Consider the following 20,085-nt stretch of genomic DNA (forward strand, 5'->3'; position numbering starts at 1 on the left):
AAACAGCCCCCATGACATGATCCAAACATGTTTACATCACATGTGTCCTTGAATGACTCTTTCCCATATTGATCTGTTTGAATTTCATTAGGTAGTGCTACCGTAGATAAGATTTATGTTTGTGTGTGTGTGCGTGTAAATGACAAATGTTAGGTGGAGTAAGTGTGCACATCCTCTTTCTTTGCCTCCGCATTAGACAATGTAACTTTGATTAATTTACTGTGGTTTGTCTGAGATCTCTTTGCCTACTTCCTCCTAAAAATAGCTATTTATGTGTCACAGAGAGAAAATTTGCAGATCTAGTTTTAGTGACACTAGGGATACTCCACCCCCAAATAATTTTTTTGTCATTAATCACTTATCCCCATGTTGTTTCTAACCCGTAAAAGCTTAGCTCGTCTTCAGAAAACAATTTAAGATATTTTGGATGAAAACCGGGAGGCTTGTGACTGTCCCATAGACTGCCAAGTAAATTACACTGTCAGAGTCCAGAAAAGTATGAAAGACATCTTCAGAATAGTCCATCTGCCATCATCGAAGACGAACAAAGCTTGGGGCATTAACGACATGGGGTTAAGTGATTAATGACAAAACTTTCATTTAGGGTGGAGTATCCCTTTAATGCTTTCCGGAAATCCTTTTCTAGTGGATTGTACCCCCCTTGAGGGTTTCTTAACTTTTTTTATTTTATTTTAAAATGTATTTAATTTTATTACTATTTTTTTTAAAGATTTATTTTTGCCATTTTCACGTTTATTATGATAGGACAGATCATAACTGACAGGAAGAATTTCTCCTATTTCCTATACCATATTTTACTTTAAAAAGTAGCCTATGAAAGTTTTGCTGTTGTTTTTGTTTCCTGTATAAGACTTCTGTCCATCACTCTCTAATAGAGACTCGTTTTTAGAAAGAGTCAGAGATTATGCAGCCTGATTTCACCCTTGTGATCCCGTGTGACATTTCTTAACCTCGTGACTCTAGTCTCGGGCTGAGTCGGACCAGTTTCTCTCTTATGAGAGCTCTTGAGGGAATTAATAGTGACGTTTACACTAAATGCACCAAATAATTTCATTTCCTGTCATGGGCTCATCTCAGGATGAGGTAGAATCAGGTCTGTGATCAGGATTTTGATTGTGTGGTGTCAGTGTTGTCAAACACAGCTGGCGATTAAGGGCAGATTAAGAACATTTAAGGAAACATGACCACTGTCCTCAGATTGTTACAGCCCTCACGGTAGATTAAAACCCCATCTGCCGAGGGCCGACCTGTCGCGCTAAAACAGGACACGCACCTCACAACCACTTTCTCCCTCTGTTTTATTGATTTCTTTATCTTGTCAGACTGAACACAGTCAGTGAGAGAGTTTGAAAAGCAGTTCTATGCTGCAGAAAAACATTATATTTACACAAAGGATCAGGGTTACAAATGGTGAAACCAAAACCGTGCATGCCTCATTAACAGGCCCAGTTGAGTAATATCTGTTAATTCCAGGCCCTGTGAGGGGCTGCATGTGAAATTTGGGCTAGCGGTAAAGCTGCAGTGGGGGACATCCATTAACTGGAACTCAACGGATTTTGAGTAAGATAGAGGTCGCAGAAGTGGCTCCCATGTGAGTTTACCATCACATCTTGACTCAGCGCTTACAAAACACTGAGACATTACACCCTTTTGTAATGTTAGCATCTCAAGTTTTTTTTTTTTTCTAGAATGCAATGATTGAATGAAAATGACTAATAACAAGCGCTTGACTGTATTGTTTGTGTTGACATTGCAGATGTTGCAACTTATTGCAGTCTATATGTATGTGTGTATATATGTCTATGTATTTTGTTTTGTTTAATGCCTATGTCAGGGTTTAAGGTCGTGGGACCATACCAGGCTTCTTGGACTGAGTTTATTTTTCCTCGGCTACTGCTGATAAAATGCAGCTGTCCAAATGTGTCTCTGAGTGGTTAGCTAGCCACAGAGGGCCGGACTCATCCAGACTTGCACACTTTCCATCCATCTGTGAGCAAAACAGATAACGGGTCTGTCCTCCCCCAACCCTTGGGTCGAGAAAACAGTCATTTGTGACCAGGTCATGGTGCGCTCCTAGACCAGCTCGCTTGCACAGCTACATTGTTCCTCTTGGGTTATGTAAACATGAGGGAAGTTAGATCATTATTCTAGAAGGAAACCTGTACTATACCCAGGTTTGTGATGTAGTTAACTGTGATTGGTTCACTTTCCCTGTTTTTTAAAACAGCATATGCTGGTTAGGCATGGTTTGAAGCATGGCAGCTGGTTTGAGCTGGTTTAACCCAGTCCTGATTTGGTCATGAGCTGGTTTAAGTTGGTCAAATTCATTCCAAGCCTGTTTTCTGAAGATATTTTAAAGAATGTGTCAGTGGGGTCCGAAACAACATTGGACTTAATTAAATTTGTCCAGTGAGCAACTGAAAGTTTCACATCAGGCATGTTTCAAAATAATACAGTAAAAGGATTAAAACACACAACATGCTGTAAAGGAGCACAGCAATGGAACTTTACTTCCATTTTGCATCCTAAAGTCTGGTAGAGTTTGATCCTCGTTCAAGTTCACATACTTGTGTTGACTGTGTTTAGGGTCTAAATATGGTATACAATGAAGGAAGTCATTTCCGCCTTTGTCCTGGATGGTCTCAGAGGACTGTGATTCTGTCTGAGCATGATTGTGCACACGTTCTCTCTTTTTCAGTTGGGTCTAGCTCAAATGAACTTGTGGTCTGTGTGGGAGCTCTAGAAAAATGTGATCTTTCCCTTATTCTTTTGAAAAGAAACATTTGTTCAGTTGAAACTATACAGTCTCAGCTAACACTTTCATGTATTGTTGAAGTTATTCTTGGTCAGACATGCAGGGCCAGCATTTCCTCTGGGTCCTTTCTTTTTTTAGAATATCACATGCGAGCCAGAAATATGGGTCGTATCAGAAACCTATTATTTCTTTAGCTAGTTGAATGGCCTTCATTCAATCCCAACTAGATCAGTTCATAGACACCTCTGAGACTAGCTAAGAATGAAGGTCAGTAACAAACCAAAAATAAACGTCCGCTTCCCTAAATGTGTCAATATTTTTTAGAGCTAGAGGTTAACCCTTTGATTAAAGAAAGAACTGTGGGCTATATGAAATTTCTTGGTTTTATGATTTTTATTTACTAATTGTTTTGTTTATTTTGCAATAAAGCATTTTGATCTTTGATACAACCATGATACTTAACTTGTGTGAATGATTCTCATATTTATGTATCATGGTATTTACATGGTACCTCAGGGTTAGAGTGGTGCAATTTTTTTATACAATATTTTTTATTTAAAAATATGATTTTTATATAATAATAGTAATCAATTATTTTATATTAATAAAATAATTATACATTTTATATAATAAAATACTTGTACATTTTTTATAAAAAAAAAGGTAACACTTTACTTAAAGCCTTGTATGTATGATGCATTATAAAAAAAGTTAATGCATCAATTATGCCTTGTAATACACATTATAATATATATATATATATATATATATATATATATATATATATATATATATATATATACACAATGAATAATTGTAACCACAGTTAATACATTATAACACTAATCAATTCATTGTTATATTATGCATTTTACTTTGGTTATAATTATTTACGATAAGATAAAATGTATTACAACCACTGATCTATATATGACGCACATTATGAATACTTAATGCATTATAGCCTTTAATAACACTTCATAATGCATTATACATGAATGCTTTAAGTAAAGTGTTAGAATAGAATAGAATAGAATAGAATAGAATAATATATAACAAATTAAATATTAAAATATGCTTTTTTAACAAAAATCTGTTTGACTCTCTTGCTTGCTAGGTGCTGCTGGACTAAGGCTGTCTGTCCACTTTATGCAGATATATTGTAGCTTTCAAATCAAAGACTAAAATAGAGTGTCCATTGATTGCTGAGTGAGATCTCTGTCTACTGGCTCTCTTGTGTAATTGGAGCTTTCAATCAATAAGAAAGCATGAGATCAGCATTGGCTGGATTTTTCAGAACTGAAACAACCTAATCAGCTCTCAGGACAAGTATTCATCCCAAACCTCCCCAGAAACTCACACATCCAGTTAGGTATTTCTGTGATACCTGTGACTAGACTAGAAAACTTTGTTGGCATTAATGGAAGTGCATTAGCATGGTTTAAATCATACTTATATGACCGCCATCAGTTCGTAGCAGTGAATGAAGAGGTATCATATCGATCGCAATATGGAGTACCTCAAGGCTCAGTACTAGGTCCATTACTCTTCACGCTTTACATGTTACCCTTGGGAGATATCATCAGGAAACACGGTGTTAGTGTTAACTGTTATGCTGATGATACTGAGCTCTATATTTTTTGCGGCCCGGCAAAACATACCAATTTGAAAAACTAACAGAATGCATAGTCAATATTAAAAACTGGATGATGAATAATTTCTTACTGCTAAATTCTGAAAAAAAAACAGGGGTGTTAATTATAGGACCTAAAAACTCTGCATGTAATAAATCTAGAATCCTGTCTAGGACTTGATGGCTGCTCTGTCAATTATTTGTCATCGGTTAGGAACCATGTGCTATTTGATAGCAATCTTTCCTTAGAAAGCCACATTTCTATCATTTGTAAAAATGCATTACGTCTAAATTATGCCCTATGCTCTTAATGTCAAATGCAGAAATGTAAATCCATGCGTTTATGACCTCAAGGTTAGATTATTATAATGCTTTATTGGGTGGTTGTTCTGCATGCTTAATAAACAAACTCCAGACTGTCCAATATGCAGCAGCTAGAGTTCTTACTAGAACCAGGAAGTATGACCATATTAGCCCTGAATGGTTTAGCTCAGTATTTGAATGAGCTCTTGTTACATTATAGTCCTCCACGTCCACTGTTTTCTCAAAGTTGATATTACCTAGAATATCAAAGTCAACTGCGGGTGGCAGATCCTTTTCCTATTTAGCGCCTAAACTCTGGAATAACCTATTTAACATTGTTCGGGGGGCAGACACACTCTTGCAGTTCAAATATAGATTAAAGACCCATCTCTTTAACCTGGATTACACATAACACACTAATACGCTTCTAATATCCGATGGCATCTACGCTAATATTAGTCTGTTTCTCTCTTATTCCGAGGTCACCGTAGCCACCAGATACAGTCTGTATCCAGACTGAGCCTGGTTTCTCTCAAGGTTTTTTCTCCATTCTGTCACTGATGGAGTTTTGGTTCCTTGCCGCTGTCGCCTCTGCCTTACTTAGTTGGGGACACTTCATTTAAAGCGATATTGTTGACTTGATTGCAAATGATTGCACAGATACTATTTAAACTGAACTGAGCTGAGCTGCATGATGACATCACTGAATCAATGATGAACTGCCTTTAACTGTCATTTTGCATTATTGACACACTGTTTTCCCAATTAATGTTGTTCAGTTGCTTTGACACAATGTGTTTTGTTTAAAGTGCTATATAAATAGAGGTGACTATCTGCTTCTGTTTAAGGACATGTTCTCTTTTATGGACTGTAAGCCAGTGTAAAGCCAGCTATCGATGTTGGAATGTTGATGCTGGTTGATGATGTTTGTTGAGTCCTTAAAGGTCTGTTTCTCACGAGATAAAAGTATTTTATTCCTATCTGTTTAAAATGAACTGCATTGCTGATGGCCTTTTGAACTTTGACGGTACATTTGTCATGCATTCACTTTCTGAAGCGATTATTGTAGCCACGTTCATGTTTTCAGTTACTCTTCTGAGGTCAAAGATCAAGGGTGAAGGTATCTGTGGTGACTTTCTGTATATTGTCAGTGACTCATTTAGCTTTTTTTCTTCTTCTCTAGGAGGGGGCGATGATGAATTCAGACTCAGCAGGTAGGCCTTTATTTCCATTCCCACTTGCAGTTCTGTTTCTGGTCTCATTACAGTCTCCATTCCACTGATTTGGTTTCTGTTCCAATTCATATTCATGTTCCTAGTTTCCTGGTATTTTTAGATTTGAGCTCCTATTCCTTTTTAATATTTCTGCTTCTGTGTGTTTTTGCTGTTCCCATTTTAGATTCCATTAATGTTTATTTTTTCTGTTCCAATATTTTTTCTTGTTTCTACTATTTCAGTTTCCATTCCCTTTCCACTTTTGTTTTTCACCTCACTTGTTCCATGTCTGATTCTCTTCCAATTAATTTTCTTGTTTCAGTTTCTATTTCCATTTCCTTTCCTGTTTCCACTAAAACCTTTTTCTTTGTCATTTCCATTTAAAATTGTCCAGTTTCCTGTCCTGTTTCTATTAAGAAAAATTTCCTTTTCTGTTTCAGTTCCAGTTCCAATTCCCATTCCCACACACATAGAAGTACTTACTCATGAAAATGTCCCTTCACAAGCATCCATTTCCATGACTGACAGTAAAATTGGATTTCTGGGAATGACTTTTCAGGTCTTTCCAGTATGTCAAAGCTCAGCTTTCCAAAAATAATGACAGGCTGTTTTCACTTTATGCCACACACACTGGTCAAAACACACATTCACAAAAGAATCAACCACACCACAGAAACCACACAGAGTAGCCTTAAAAGAACAAATGATAATGGATAGAAATGAGAGAAAAGACAACGTTTTAGATGGCTATTTCTCCCTGGCTGTATCTCCCTCATTACGGCTCATATCCATTAGTTTGTGGTTGCAGAAGGTTTTGTAATGTACCGCTTAGCATTGTGAAATAGTTTTTGTTTCATGCTTCTTCTGTGGCATCTGGAACATGAGCGTTTTTTTGTAAACATCTCATTTGAAAAAAATGTAGTGTATGTGTGTTTTTGTTTAAAATATTTGAGGTTTTGTTAAAGATTATTTTTATCAAAAGGTGGTTTGATAACTATGAGAAATCATATAAAACAACATTAGAAAATAGCAAGCGGTTTCCATGTCAGCAAAATGATTGTAAACCCAATTGCCAATGTTTTTGTCTATTGTATAGTTAAAGAAACAATCTTTTTTTGTAGGCGGGTTTGACAGTGTTGTGATTGACAGTGTCAGGCTTCAGACTCCACAGACACTAGCCCGAGTGAGTGAGTGTCTGAGCAGCTTCGCATTATGTGTTTAGAAAGGACTCAGGTTTACCTTGGACTCCCAGCAAGAGTCATTATCAGGAGTCCAGTCACATTAATGTTATTGAGCAGCCTTGGGTAAGTGTGTGGATGAGTGTAATGGGCCCCTGGAGGCACCACTGAGGTCAGAGGTCATGCCACACAAGGCCTTGAAATGCTCTCTCACATAACCTCACTGGCAACATGCGCTGTGTGGGTTTGAAAGTGTGTCGAATGCCCCAGTGCTGCATACAGTATATCTGACCTTCAGTATTTAAGTGGCGTGTGTTTGCAGGATAGTGTGTGTCTAAAAAGATTATTGTCAGTTTTGTTAAAGATTTTTAAGTAATTTTCTGAGGTTAGGTGACTTTAAATATTAGATGACAGCAAAGGTTATATAAATGTAAAAATGAGAAAGCAAGACCGCTCAATATATAGAGTTCATGCATTTCTCTAAATAAATAAATAAATATTAGAGAAATGTTCTGTACTGTGCAAATTAATTTGCAAGAATTTGTAAAATCAATTGTTGCATAAAAGGTCATTCCGCCCCGGATCCCGTCTGGTCCTGTGTCTCAGAGATCAACAGAGGTAGAGAACATGTTCTCCACTCTCTCCTCTGAGTTAAATTTAGCTCCTGCCTGCTGTAGTGTGGAGCAGATGCACCGCCTGTGTGTTTGAGAAAGAATCTGTGGGACATGAGAGAGAATACTTGTGTAAAGAGCTGAAAAGAGAAAGAGAAAGAGAAAAGTAAGCATTTGTTCTGCCCTTAATGACTTTAGGTTGATGGTTGCTGGTATTCTGACTGGTCTGTACTGTTCCTGCATTGATCAAGAAGAACCAGCTGCTATTCTGTGCTGCAATGAAGCTATTCAGGTTTTGAATGCCTAACCATGGTAAAATCCTTGAAGTGAATGGCCTTGAATTCCTCACAGCGGCAACAGTTTGCAAAAAAAATACAAATAAATGGCAAGGAGAGTTTGTTTGCTGTTTAAATTAATAAGGCTAAATACTGTACTCAATATTCTGGCTATCTATGTTAATAATTATTTATTAAAATATATATATAACAGACATGAATGTTTAATCAATTTAATATCTTTTAATTTATATATATTATTTACAATATTTTTTAAACTTTGATGCTTAAATACACACTGCTCTTCTGGTCTAAAGTTTGGAATAATTGATTTGTGTGTGTGTGTCTGTGTGTTTAAAAAAGGCTTTTAAGCTCACTAAAGCTGCATTTATTTGATGAAAAATACAATAATACTAAAAACATTAATATTGTAAATGGTGCTGTCAAATGATTAATCGTGTGTAATCTTATCCAAAATAAAATATTTAGTTTACATAATATATATATGTGTGTACTTTTTATATTTATTATGTACATGTATTTACATGTAATGTATATATCTATATTCATATAATTTATGTAAATATATTTAATATATAAACATATTTTCCTGAAATACATGCATGTGTCTGTATTTTTTACATAATAAATACACACAGTACACACATGATGTACACAAAAACTTATTTTGGATGCAATTAATCGTGATTCATCGTTTGACAGCACTAATTGTGAAATAATATTACTGTTTTCAATTTGAAGACATTTTAAAATGTAATTTATTCCTGTGATGGAAAGGTACATTTTTAGCAGCCATTACTCCAGTCTTTAGTGTCACATGATCCTTCAGAAATCATTCATTTGTTTTATTAAAAGGCTTAAGAATCAGTCTTTCCATGGAATGTTCATTAAATGTATAGGATGAATTGGGATTAACAGAATATAAATCAGCACGTAAACTGCATGTTGTTTCCTCTTTGACTTGCTTCTTCTCTATTTGTTCTGATAGAAATCTGTGTTAATATGGGCAATAGGTCAGTTGCTATTATGGATGTGACACACATCATATATTTAATATAGAATTCCCCACACTCTTCTTTTTGCTTTCCAGGTGCTCATCTAAATGAGTTAAACCCTCTTTCTCCCAGGTTCACCTGTACCACAGCTGCAGAAAAATGTAAATCTGTTCAAAGCCAGCTGGAGGATTTAACCCCCAACACATCTCACCCCAAGAATTAATCTTTTGCAATGCTGTATTATCTTTAGAGATGCTTAAGCGCTTACGGACCACATTGATCCCAAAATTTCAATTTCATCAGGATTAATCCAATCTATTCACTGTGATATTCCTATGACCTAAAAACACACCCCATATTGTGTCCTTTGTGTATGTGCGTATCATAATAGTTGTGCACATTCAGTTCTGTCATTTCTTTCTTATTGAAGTAGTGATTTTGAGCCCACATCTCACAGGAGAGGAGGAATGTTTTTTCCAAGAGTCCACTAGCTTGTTTTCAGTTGCCTTAGGACGTAATGTTTTACCAAGCAGATCTGTGTGTGCGTGTGAATGTGCATGCTCTTTGGTGGGTGGGTAAGTGGGTGTTAGGGGGTGTGCATCTGTTCATGCATGCTTGCACATTAATATTAATTACATTCTGCCTCTTTGTTAATAATCTCTTGTTAAAATCCGACCAATCAAATCTCAAATGGCATTTTACAGTTAAATACTGTTACTACGCTGGACTTTTCTTTATTATTAGTGAAATTTGTGCTCACTGCATACATACGTACAGTAGCATCCCCCAGGGTAATATTTCACTGTTTGCTCTTTTTGTTTTAGTACATCACGTATGTGTATGTGTCTGCTTATGTGGAGCTTGAAAGTGACATGCTGAAAGTGAAGTGTGCATGCATCAGTAGTCAGTAGTGTGTGTGCGTGAGTGTGTGTGTGTGTGTGTATGTCAGCATACAGCAGCAGGTACAGTAGAATTGCATGCAATACGAAATGCAAACCCAGCACATAAGAAGCCCTATTTTCACGAGAACCAGCATGAACCTGTGACCTTGCACAAATTGTTTCTCTGTATTATGACCATGACAATGTTTCTATTTTGCATTTTTTTAGATAATACTGTATGTTGTAGTTTTACAATTATAGTATTTTTTAATGTCCCTGTATCCCCTGCTGCAGATATGTTTTTCATTTTTAAAGTTTTTTTGACATCTGTTTAGACATTGCAGAGAATGTGTGAGCTTTTTGTGAAGGTGTGACATTATTTAGGAAGAATACACTCACTCACACAGAAAAAGACATTTACATTAGTCATTTAGCGGACACTTTTATCCAAAGCGACTTACAAATGGATTACATGTATCACCCGTGAGGACATGTGTCTGTTCTTATTAGACATTGTCTGTCAGCACAGGACCTGAGAACACAGAGTGATATTTCCAAACTCTCTGGCACTTCAGGCATCTATTTTTCCTTGGAAAACTCACTGAGGCTAATCTGAGGACAGGCAGGGGACATTCAACCGTATGCATGATTTGGCATATTAATATGTATAAATATGAATGTAGAAAAATGTCACAGTGTGTATGCTTGTTGCATACATGCGGTAATGCTTGCACAAGTCCAATTAGACTCATCTTGTGTGGTATTTAGATCTGATTAAAAAATAACGCTCAATAAAAAGAGTTGTGTGGGACGGCATATTTTGCAGGCAGTAAAAAAGAAAGCTCTTGGCTCAGCAGTTAACAGCGCATCGCATTTAAAACCACATGGTGTTGTTACAGTAAGACGCTATAAGAGATGCTCTAGCGTAAAACTGTTGGATGTTTTGTAATAACTGGAGAGAGTTTTGAGAGTCTCAGAGATTCCACTCCAGTAGGATGTCAGATTAGTTTGTTTCTAAACGAAGGTTGCTTAATTAGCCTGCTGTGCAAGTGTTGAGCACTTTTAATTGGACTGCTAATTCAGCACTCTGAGCACTCTGTTCCTACAACAAACCGCACACACAACCCTCAACCCTCCCATGGAATTGTTGGCATCAGGGTGTGTTTTCCAGTCGACTGTGGCCACTAACTCTTGCCCTCTTGGGTGGCACTGTGATTCCCACTCCTGGATGGTAATTTGAGGGGTTTTAAACTCCTTAGAGCACTTCAGTTAAAGATCTGGCAGCATTTGTTCTGGACGTTATAGTGCTTATTATTATTATTATTATTATTATTATTATTATTATTATGTTTATTATTTCACTATCATCATACCTTGAATTACCCTTTTTATAATTTTTGGTTGTGATATAAATGTTTTATAATATTTTTAAATATTTAATATAAATAAATATAACATTTTATAATCATTATATTATATATATATATATATATATATATATATATATATATATATATATAATATATATGTATGTATATATATATATATATATATATATATACATATATATATATATATATATGTATATATATATATATATATATGTGTGTGTGTGTGTGTGTGTGTATATATATATAATTATAATAAAAGTGTGTGTGTGTGTGTGTGTGTCTATACTCTGTATAGTAATTTTAGTAAAATGGAAAGCCTTTAATTTGGGTGATATAAATTGAGGTGTGGTTATTATCAAATTTTTAGGTGTATGTTTAAAAAAAAAAGAAATTAAGAGGAAGCTTAATCCTTTTAAAAAAAAATTTATAGTATGTTCATTAAATTATAATTTTTTTTGTTGGATTTCTTTTTTTCACTCATTAGTCATTATTATTATTTCACATTTGTTGGTAATCTATGGTTTATCCTTTTGTTATTTTGCTGTTTGGTTAATAAAGTGGCTAATGATACTGTACAATTTCTGCAATGATTTGTACTTTCTGGACCATGCAAAGGCACTGAGTTTATGTCTTGTCAGAAATCTACAAGAGCTTACACTTACAGAACACACACTCTTCTATCTGCCTTTCCCCCTTTGCTGAGTATTTTGTAGTTGATGCTGTGTTCGTGGTTTGGTCTGTACGAGTCTGTCTGTCTATTTATAGTTCAGACATCAGTAAACCCTATTTAGAAATGCAGACCTCGCTTAAGTATCCTCATAGTGTAGTAAATGCTTAAATGGGCACTCTGTAATGTTCTCTAATGGATTATGTGTACATTGTGTGTGTGTGTGTGTATGTGTGTGTGTGTGTAATGTGGGCATAAATGAACACTTTCTAATGCACTGTACTGGGCAACATTTATCTTAATTTGTGTAAGAGGATGCATTGGGATGACCTGATTATGGAAGAGAATAATCAGAGAAAGAGAAAAAAAAAGATGTCTAAATAAATACCCATACATACATACACATATATGCATCTGTGGATTCCACCAACGACAGTTCAAAAGGCCAGAGAGGGGGTTTGTGATCCAGCAGGATATTTTGTCCCTCTCAGCCTCTCAGCCTCTCAGAGAAAACAGTAGCTCTGAGTGGCCAACACAAACACTAGCTTCTTCTGGATAGTAGAAACTCTTATATACACATAAACACACTTCCTCTGCATCCATTAGCCATTGTTTGGACCCAGCCCATCCCCTCATCCCCAGTAATCCTCACCTCTATGATAATAATCTCACGCCATTATTAAGTACTTTAGGAACCAATTAAAACAACTCTTCGGGGATGGAAACAATGTATTGGTGTGTTTATGTTGTGGAAGAGAGATTCAAAGATGGGACACTCTGGGCAGGGCAGGACTCGATCGAGGCTCCAGACAGCCTCTGACCCATTTTACAGGCTTTTCGGCTCTCCCATGCTGAAATGCTGCTGATGAGACTGGTGCCATTAGATTCATTGTTGTCTTTTCTGGAAAATTTGGGTTTAGCATAACAAAATTTGTTAATAAGGGTTGTTTGCAGTACAAGGTGCCGATATAAATAGCCCTTGTGTTTTTTTTTTTTTTCATATGCAAAAAGAGGATGTTTACATAGAAGTCCCAAAGGCGCAGCAACAAAACATGTCTTGTTCATTCAGGGTCGGAGAGAGGGTGGAAAAATTTTGGCAGCTTTTAAACATTAGAAGTCAAAGCCCTCATGAAAGAAAACAAAATGAGCTTAGAATATCGTGTCAGAATTGTACTTTTGAATTTACAACCTCGAACACCTCAAACCAGACACATTTTCTTCTTTTTCCAAAGTAGGCCAAGTTTTCACGATTTTCATCACCTCTCAGAAACTCGGATGAATCAGGCCTCAGATTAAAACAGCCACAAACTCACAAATAAGGTCAATGAAAACAGCACCATCTGGCAGACAGCTTCTTCCTGATCTTGATGTTCCTCATTTTTTAAACTGTGGTGATAGAAATGATTCCAGAGCAACAGGGGGTCTACAAAAGTCCGGAAACAGCAGGGAAATGTCAGTTGTAGGATATTGGGCATGTTTGGAATTAGGGGAAAGTCTGAGGATGAATTTTTGTCCAAGAGGCATCAAAAAGATCTTATGTGTGGTTGCAGAAGACAAGAGAGGAAGGAAATAGTGTTGTATTTACTGGAAACTTGAAGGGGATTTCCTTCTAGATCATGTTTTGACAAAGATGAGCCTTGATGTGCAGAGAAGCCCCTATACTGACAGTTAGATCAGTGACTATGTCCATCTGACCTTGCGGCCCTGCATTCCTCCGTCACTGAACGACCACAATCCTGTAATTATTTACCAAAACTAAAATCCACGCATGCACCGCTTTCTCAGCACTGGCAAAAGTGCTGTCTTTTCGATTGGAATCCAGATGATTTGGAAATTCATGGAGGGCAAAAGATTGAGTTTGAAAGATGCAGGTTTAAGTTGGTCACACAGATATGCCATGCTGACCAATAAAAAGATATTTGGTATAGAAGTGACCTCTGTGTGAACTGTGCTTTATACATCACTACACCATTGACAATGGAAAATTGACCTTTTGCCCCCTGCAATCTGTGATCCTTATAAGGGTGGTAAATTTTTTCTTTCCTTTTCTTTTTCATTTATTAGTTTCAAGTATAATTTGCTGCTATGTTAATATTTTACACAACATCAAAGTTATATAATGTGACTCTAAAGTTTAAGTGTGTAAAGTATGAGTATTTAAAAAAAAAAAAAGGAGGGAAAATCCTTAGCCTTATCCAGAAATGGAGAGTTGTGCCATTTTAAGTCCCTGTTTCTCACTGATTCTGTGAACATATGTCCGTCCTAATTCTATCCCATTACACGCCTGCGCTCAACGGCATGTTTGCTCACAAGAACAGGTCTCCTGTTGTGATTGGCTGCTCTATGTTAGGCATTTGGGGGTTGATTTGTCCTGATTTTTATTGGACAAGTGAAGGGCATATTTCAAGAAGATTTTGCGATGCGTTCTTGGATTTGGGACAATTTTAAGAAAGTAGTACAAGATGCCAAAGGCTAGTGACTCCCTCTGACGCCCATGTGTCTCTGATATGAATATTCATTAGGGTCTCCTGAGGGGCCCCGGTGACTCAATATAAATTCACTCTTTCACACAGATGAGCAGTTAGCTGATAACCACACTAACACGGAGTGACATTTGGGGCCACGCACAGGTTACACATTCATACAACTTTGCAACTGAATTTTTGATTTACATTTTCTGTTCTTATCCTTGATCGCATAGTAAAGTTAAATTATCATTGTCGTTTATGATTAATACAGGCTTTTATTAAATTTCTTCACAGCCCTGCCCTTCTAAAATGCGTGAAACATAAATCACCTTACTAGGATGTATATAGAAATATGTTAACACTTCTTCTTGAAGTGTGAGACCTCAGTGGCGCTGAGACCCTTTCAGCGCCAGCCTGGCTCCAGCACCACTGTTTACCGGGTAGAGTTACTCCAGTGTTTTATTTTGAGGTCTGAGTTGCGGTAACCATCTTTTCCTCTCAGTTTGTGAGCTGAGGAGGTTCAGGCTCTGTTGCAGTGCCATATCAGGTTTAACTGTGAGCCACCTAGGATGGAAGTGTGGATCAGACTGACTGCTTTAACCCTGTGTTCATGGCTTTCCCTTTCTCTCCTCACCTCGCGCCAGACATGTCACCACTGTAACCTACTGACATAAATCTCCAAAGTAAAACTTCCCTCTGAAACACCCCCCTCTGAGAGGGAGCTGAGCCAGTGTAATGCCTGACACCCACAGACACTGGAATGTGTGTGTGCGTGTGCGTGTGTGTGTAAGATGGAGAATATATGTGTATGTGACCATTAAAGAAAGACAGGACTTCACGTGTAACTGGATAGTTGACGTAGTGTCATGCAATATGATTTGCTGCAATTTAAAAATATTATATTAAATTATATTTTCACATCCTTACTAACCATATTTGGCCCCTAAACCTAAACATTACACTTTTGCAAGTAAAAGTTCTCACTTTAACTGAAAGACATAACACTACACCATTTAAAAGTTTGCGGACGGTATGTTTTTTTTTTCAGCAAGGATACAGTAAACTGATCAAAATTCACATTTCTATTTCAAATAAATACTGTTCTATTAATTTTTCTCTTTATCAAAGAGTCCTGAAAACAATCAATCACGGTTTTCACAAAAATATGCAGCACAATTGTTTTCAACAGTTTTTTTTTTCAAGAAAAGTTTCTTGAGCACCAAATCAGCATATCAGAATGTTCTTCTTCAAGATGTCACTTGCTTTAACTGTTATAAATTCATACAATTTATAATTGTTTTCTGTTTTTACTTTTAAATAACTAACTGTTTAATTTTTGTTGCTCAAAAAAAGTCTATAATGAGCTGTTTTCCACTGATAGCATGCCCCACTAAAGGTCAACATGTGTTTCCTGGCCATTAATAATGGAAATGTTTAATTTTCTTTTTCTTTCTTTCTTTCTTTCTTTCTTTTTTCTGTTGCCAAGTTATATGCTATTTTATACAAATTGAAACACAAGAACAGAAATGGATAACACACAATACTATATATAGAAACCGTGCAAATGTTGTAACAACAGTATTTCCTCTATGAAATTGGAAGTGGAACACAGAGAGATAGCGCTGGATGCCAACCGCCGCCGTTAAATTAGAAAGAATAAGAGAGAGAGCGAGAGAGAGAAAGAGAGAGATAGAGAGAGAGATAGCGAGAGAGAGAGAGAGACGTGTTGTAGTGAAGGTACCCTGCGCCTCTGCATTGCATTAGTGCTGGGAAGTTCACACAGCTGTTCCCGCTGTCATATTGCGCTGATTACAGACGCGGGAAAACCTCCGAGAGCATGAGACCCATCCGAGTGGATCCTGCGTTCGAAGCAGCCTCGTGTCGGAGCGGAATATAAACACGCGTCGCTGTTCTCCTGCTGCAAGGTGACGTAGCGCCGCGTATCAGGTTGGAGTGACGACAACTGCGGCACCGGAGCGAGCGGCGGATAACGGTCCTCTCCGCGGAAACCCGGGCGCGGCGCTGATATGTGTTACCGTTCACGATGACAACGAGGCGAAAGTCCAGCAAACTGCAGCTTCGGCGGTCAATCAGCGAGCAGCTGCGCGACTCTACGTCGAAAGCCTGGGATTTACTGTGGAGAAACATACGGGAGAAGCGACTGGCAGGTCAGTGGCAGGACACGAATCAACTTTTAGAAATAAACATCAGTGCATCGTCCATTTAATCATATATAATACCTCGGGAAGGTCAAGTTTTTAGGTCATGCTCATTATAATGTGCCCTCTTGACTGGGACTACGCTTGTATGTGATGAATGCTTGCGCTGTCTATAAATAATTAAAATCGACATTGACATTGCGCTCTACCGGTCTGTTCTGCGCGTAATGTCATTACCGTTAGCCGATGTCTGCTGCCTCTCAACTCGATTAAATGCGCTGCATTCCTGCGCAAAAACTAATCAGGACACTCTATCCGTGTAACGGTTTTCACCTATTTTAAATGTTCTTAACATTCTAAAAAGTGGTAGGCTAAATTGTGGAGTATTGTGTGTTTTTTTTTTCTAGTGCATTTCGGGATTTTAAATGTTTCTGTTTGTTCTCCTTCTAACGTGATATAATAGTAACTGAATATGTTTATAAGGCCTAATTCTCATCCATTTTAACATATCTATATACAGTAACAGTAAAGTATAAAATTTCTTACTCGCTTTACACCATCAATAGTCTTTTATCAGATTTATCTTGTAGGAAATTTCAGTCTTTAAGATTGTTATTTTTACCAGAGCTGTTTGCACATCAAACAGTGTTATAAGAATAATTTAATTTGTTCAGATTGACAGGAAACAGGTTAAAATTTGTGAAAGATTATGATTGTTGGATTATAAATGACAGGATATGAGTGATTTCTGTCAAAACCCTTTTTTATAGTATTTTAGTGACCTATATTGAGCTTGAGAATCTTTCTTCGGATGTCCTGGTGGAATAATGTAATTCTAGTAAAACGGAGTCCATTATAGCATGAATGGTAAGGCTCTGTTGACTCCTTTGTGGCTTTAAGTGAGGAAATGACAGGAAAAGTTCGTTTAAAAGCAATCTGGACTAACAGAGCTGTACAGACGCTCTCTCCTTCAACCCACTAACCTCATTCTTCTCTTTTCAACCCGAGGGTTCATTTCTGCTCCAGCCCTCAGACCTTTTATTCTTTGGGTAAACATCGCATATTAGGATGAATATATTAATGTTTTGTAGATGTGTTGATTTTAGTGGATATAGAATTGGTGGACTTGTGATACTGATAAAAACATGTTGTATTACTGTAAGCGGTGTCCCCCTGATTTAGACCATGAACAACTCACCTCTGTTTGACCCGTGCTGGATTTAGCTTATAAGTGAATGCCCATAATGACACGGGTTTGTTTTCATGGATCAAGTTCATGTTTAGGTAATTTTGGTACAGCCCTTATGTGGGTGTCTTGAATTCTGTAGCGGTTATGCAGCCTGAAGAAAGTCCTTAGCTGAACTGAGTGAATTGTGAATGGCTTTTTCGAAACTAATTGCATTCCATGAACACCAGATGGCAGTCATTGTCAGATTCTCCTCAGCATGCTTTCAGCAGCATCTTTCCAGGCTTGTCCATGCATGCTTCAAACATTCAAGGAGGGAAACCTACACATTGCTAGCATACAAAAGAAATGTGCATTTTTTTTCTCCGAATTTTCACATTTCAGTAGAAATGCTTGGCCATTTAATTGGCCTTTAATTTTTTTTTTATTGTTCTACCCAAGATCTATATTTCCTCAACACCCAAGAACAATCAAATGTCAGCGGTCCTGGTTGCCAAACATTTTGGTGTCTTGACTTCATCTTTACTTTTGAGTGCATGCTTACCCCAATCTGTAATGTTTCTTTCTATTTGCTGTGCATGATATTCTAGACGATTTTGGATTTGAAATATTTAGCAGATGTCTTGAGATCTCTGAGGAAATTGCTGTTCTTTCTGACAGCTGTAATATCTCGCTAAGATTTAATTTCTAGCTTATGGTATGTTGGATTGTGTTTTTTTCCCAAGGTGCACCATTCATTTCTCTTTTCTTTGGCTGATACATCCACATACACACACTGTACTTGAGAAACACACAGCAGGTTTTTGGCTGACGTTCAGTTAGCCGCACAGTGCTTTCTACCCTCCCAACCCTATTGGCTCCTCTCACGGTCACATGACCATAAAGTGGGTGGTGCAGATGAAAATGTGCACTCAGATCAGAACTGACTTCATGCCTAGGTGTGTTTGGGTCTTTGTACTCGCCAGTGTTGAGTAAATGACAAAAGGAGCACGCTTTATATAGTGTATTTCAGTGCAGATTCAACTGTGTGCGTGAAAGTTAAGGAAAGGATAAGTGATATGTTTGAGGAAGCGCTTATGAGTGCCTTTGTACCTGTGGACAGTGGAGAGATGGATTCAGTGTTGACTGACCTCTTAGATGAATCCATGGACAGTGAGTGTTTGGGAAGCATGACTCCAGAGACTCAAGATATATACCTCAGACTGGACAGCCACCGCAGGCGTTCTGGACTACGCCTGGCTCGCATCATAGCTAGGCAACAGCTGCTGAAAAAGATATCCCAAGGTATGAGAGGTGCTTTGGGTAACATTTCAGACTCATTTTTTTTTTGCATTATTATTGGCATCATTTCTGTCTGTATCAGCAGTGCATTGTAACTTTGTCTCAGCTGTTCATATTGAAATCGGATTGACTTTTGATTGCAAACTTTGGTGTATATCAACAAATCTGAGATTTCTAAAACTCACGTTATATTATTAGGGTCTTTTTGTTAGGAATAAAGGAAAATCATCCCTTTTCATCTTTGCTTAGTTTCATTGCTGGCTAGTAAAAGAAAACAAGATATTAAAGTGATTCCATATGACATTATACATTTCACGTTTGTGAATTTAATGATACCTTCAAGCCAGACATGATTCAGAGACGTTATTAAGTGTTCCCAAAGATGTGTTTGTTTTATTTTTCCATCTTGTTTACATGAATATGAAGCACTTGAATGCTCTCAGCTCTGACGTGTTGGGCCGATCCTCTGTTTTCAATGGTAACACTGGCTATAAGACAAAGTTTTCTTGTGTTTTCTAGATGTAAAGAGACTTTGTGTGTCTGGCACTAGAGAACAGCCTGTTCAAATCCAAAGTATTATCCACAAATCAACAGCATTATTAATGAATAACCCTTTTATACTTCAAGCGTATGATAGCACGGCACATGACAAGTGTATGTCTGTGTGTGCACTGTGCAATATTTGTTTCAAAAGGTTAACACCAGTGTTTTGCTTTCTTGGAGGTCTAGCTATATGTGGTTCGTTTTGGTTTGTCTGCTCATTAACAAGTATTACTGAGAAGCATATATGTTTGTTAAATATGTTTGTAATAATACTACTCCTATGTTTTGAAAGTGAAATGCTTTAGAGGTCAATAGAAATGCAGATTGCGGTAGCTTTAGTTTTGTTTGGAATCTGCTTGCGTACACACACACACACACACACTTTCTCTCTCTCACGTGGCAGCAGGAATGTTTGGACTGCGTGCCGGTTATTCTGTCATTCGGCTCGTGGAGCTCTGGACGGCTGTGGAGCTCTGGTGAAATCCCAGGCTTGTCCAGTCATG

The 20,085-nt window shown here is 37.3% G+C and overlaps 1 protein-coding gene across 4 annotated transcripts in view; it reads left to right on the forward strand.

Moving 5' to 3' along the window:
- stard13a (StAR-related lipid transfer (START) domain containing 13a) overlaps positions 1-20,085 on the forward strand; it is a 49,085-nt gene that overhangs the window by 6,585 nt on the left and 22,415 nt on the right. For 2 of the 4 annotated variants that reach the window (XM_052567447.1, XM_052567448.1), the window contains exon 2: positions 5,896-5,926. In XM_052567447.1, the coding sequence (XP_052423407.1) occupies positions 5,896-5,926 (31 nt within the window). Of the gene's footprint in view, positions 1-5,895; positions 5,927-16,132; positions 16,582-18,672; positions 19,043-20,085 lie in introns of those variants that run through there. The other 2 variants (XM_052567445.1, XM_052567444.1) reach the window with 2 other exon arrangements.

This window comes from Carassius gibelio, chromosome B10 (genome assembly GCF_023724105.1).
Source record: "Carassius gibelio isolate Cgi1373 ecotype wild population from Czech Republic chromosome B10, carGib1.2-hapl.c, whole genome shotgun sequence".
Lineage (NCBI taxonomy): Eukaryota > Metazoa > Chordata > Actinopteri > Cypriniformes > Cyprinidae > Carassius > Carassius gibelio.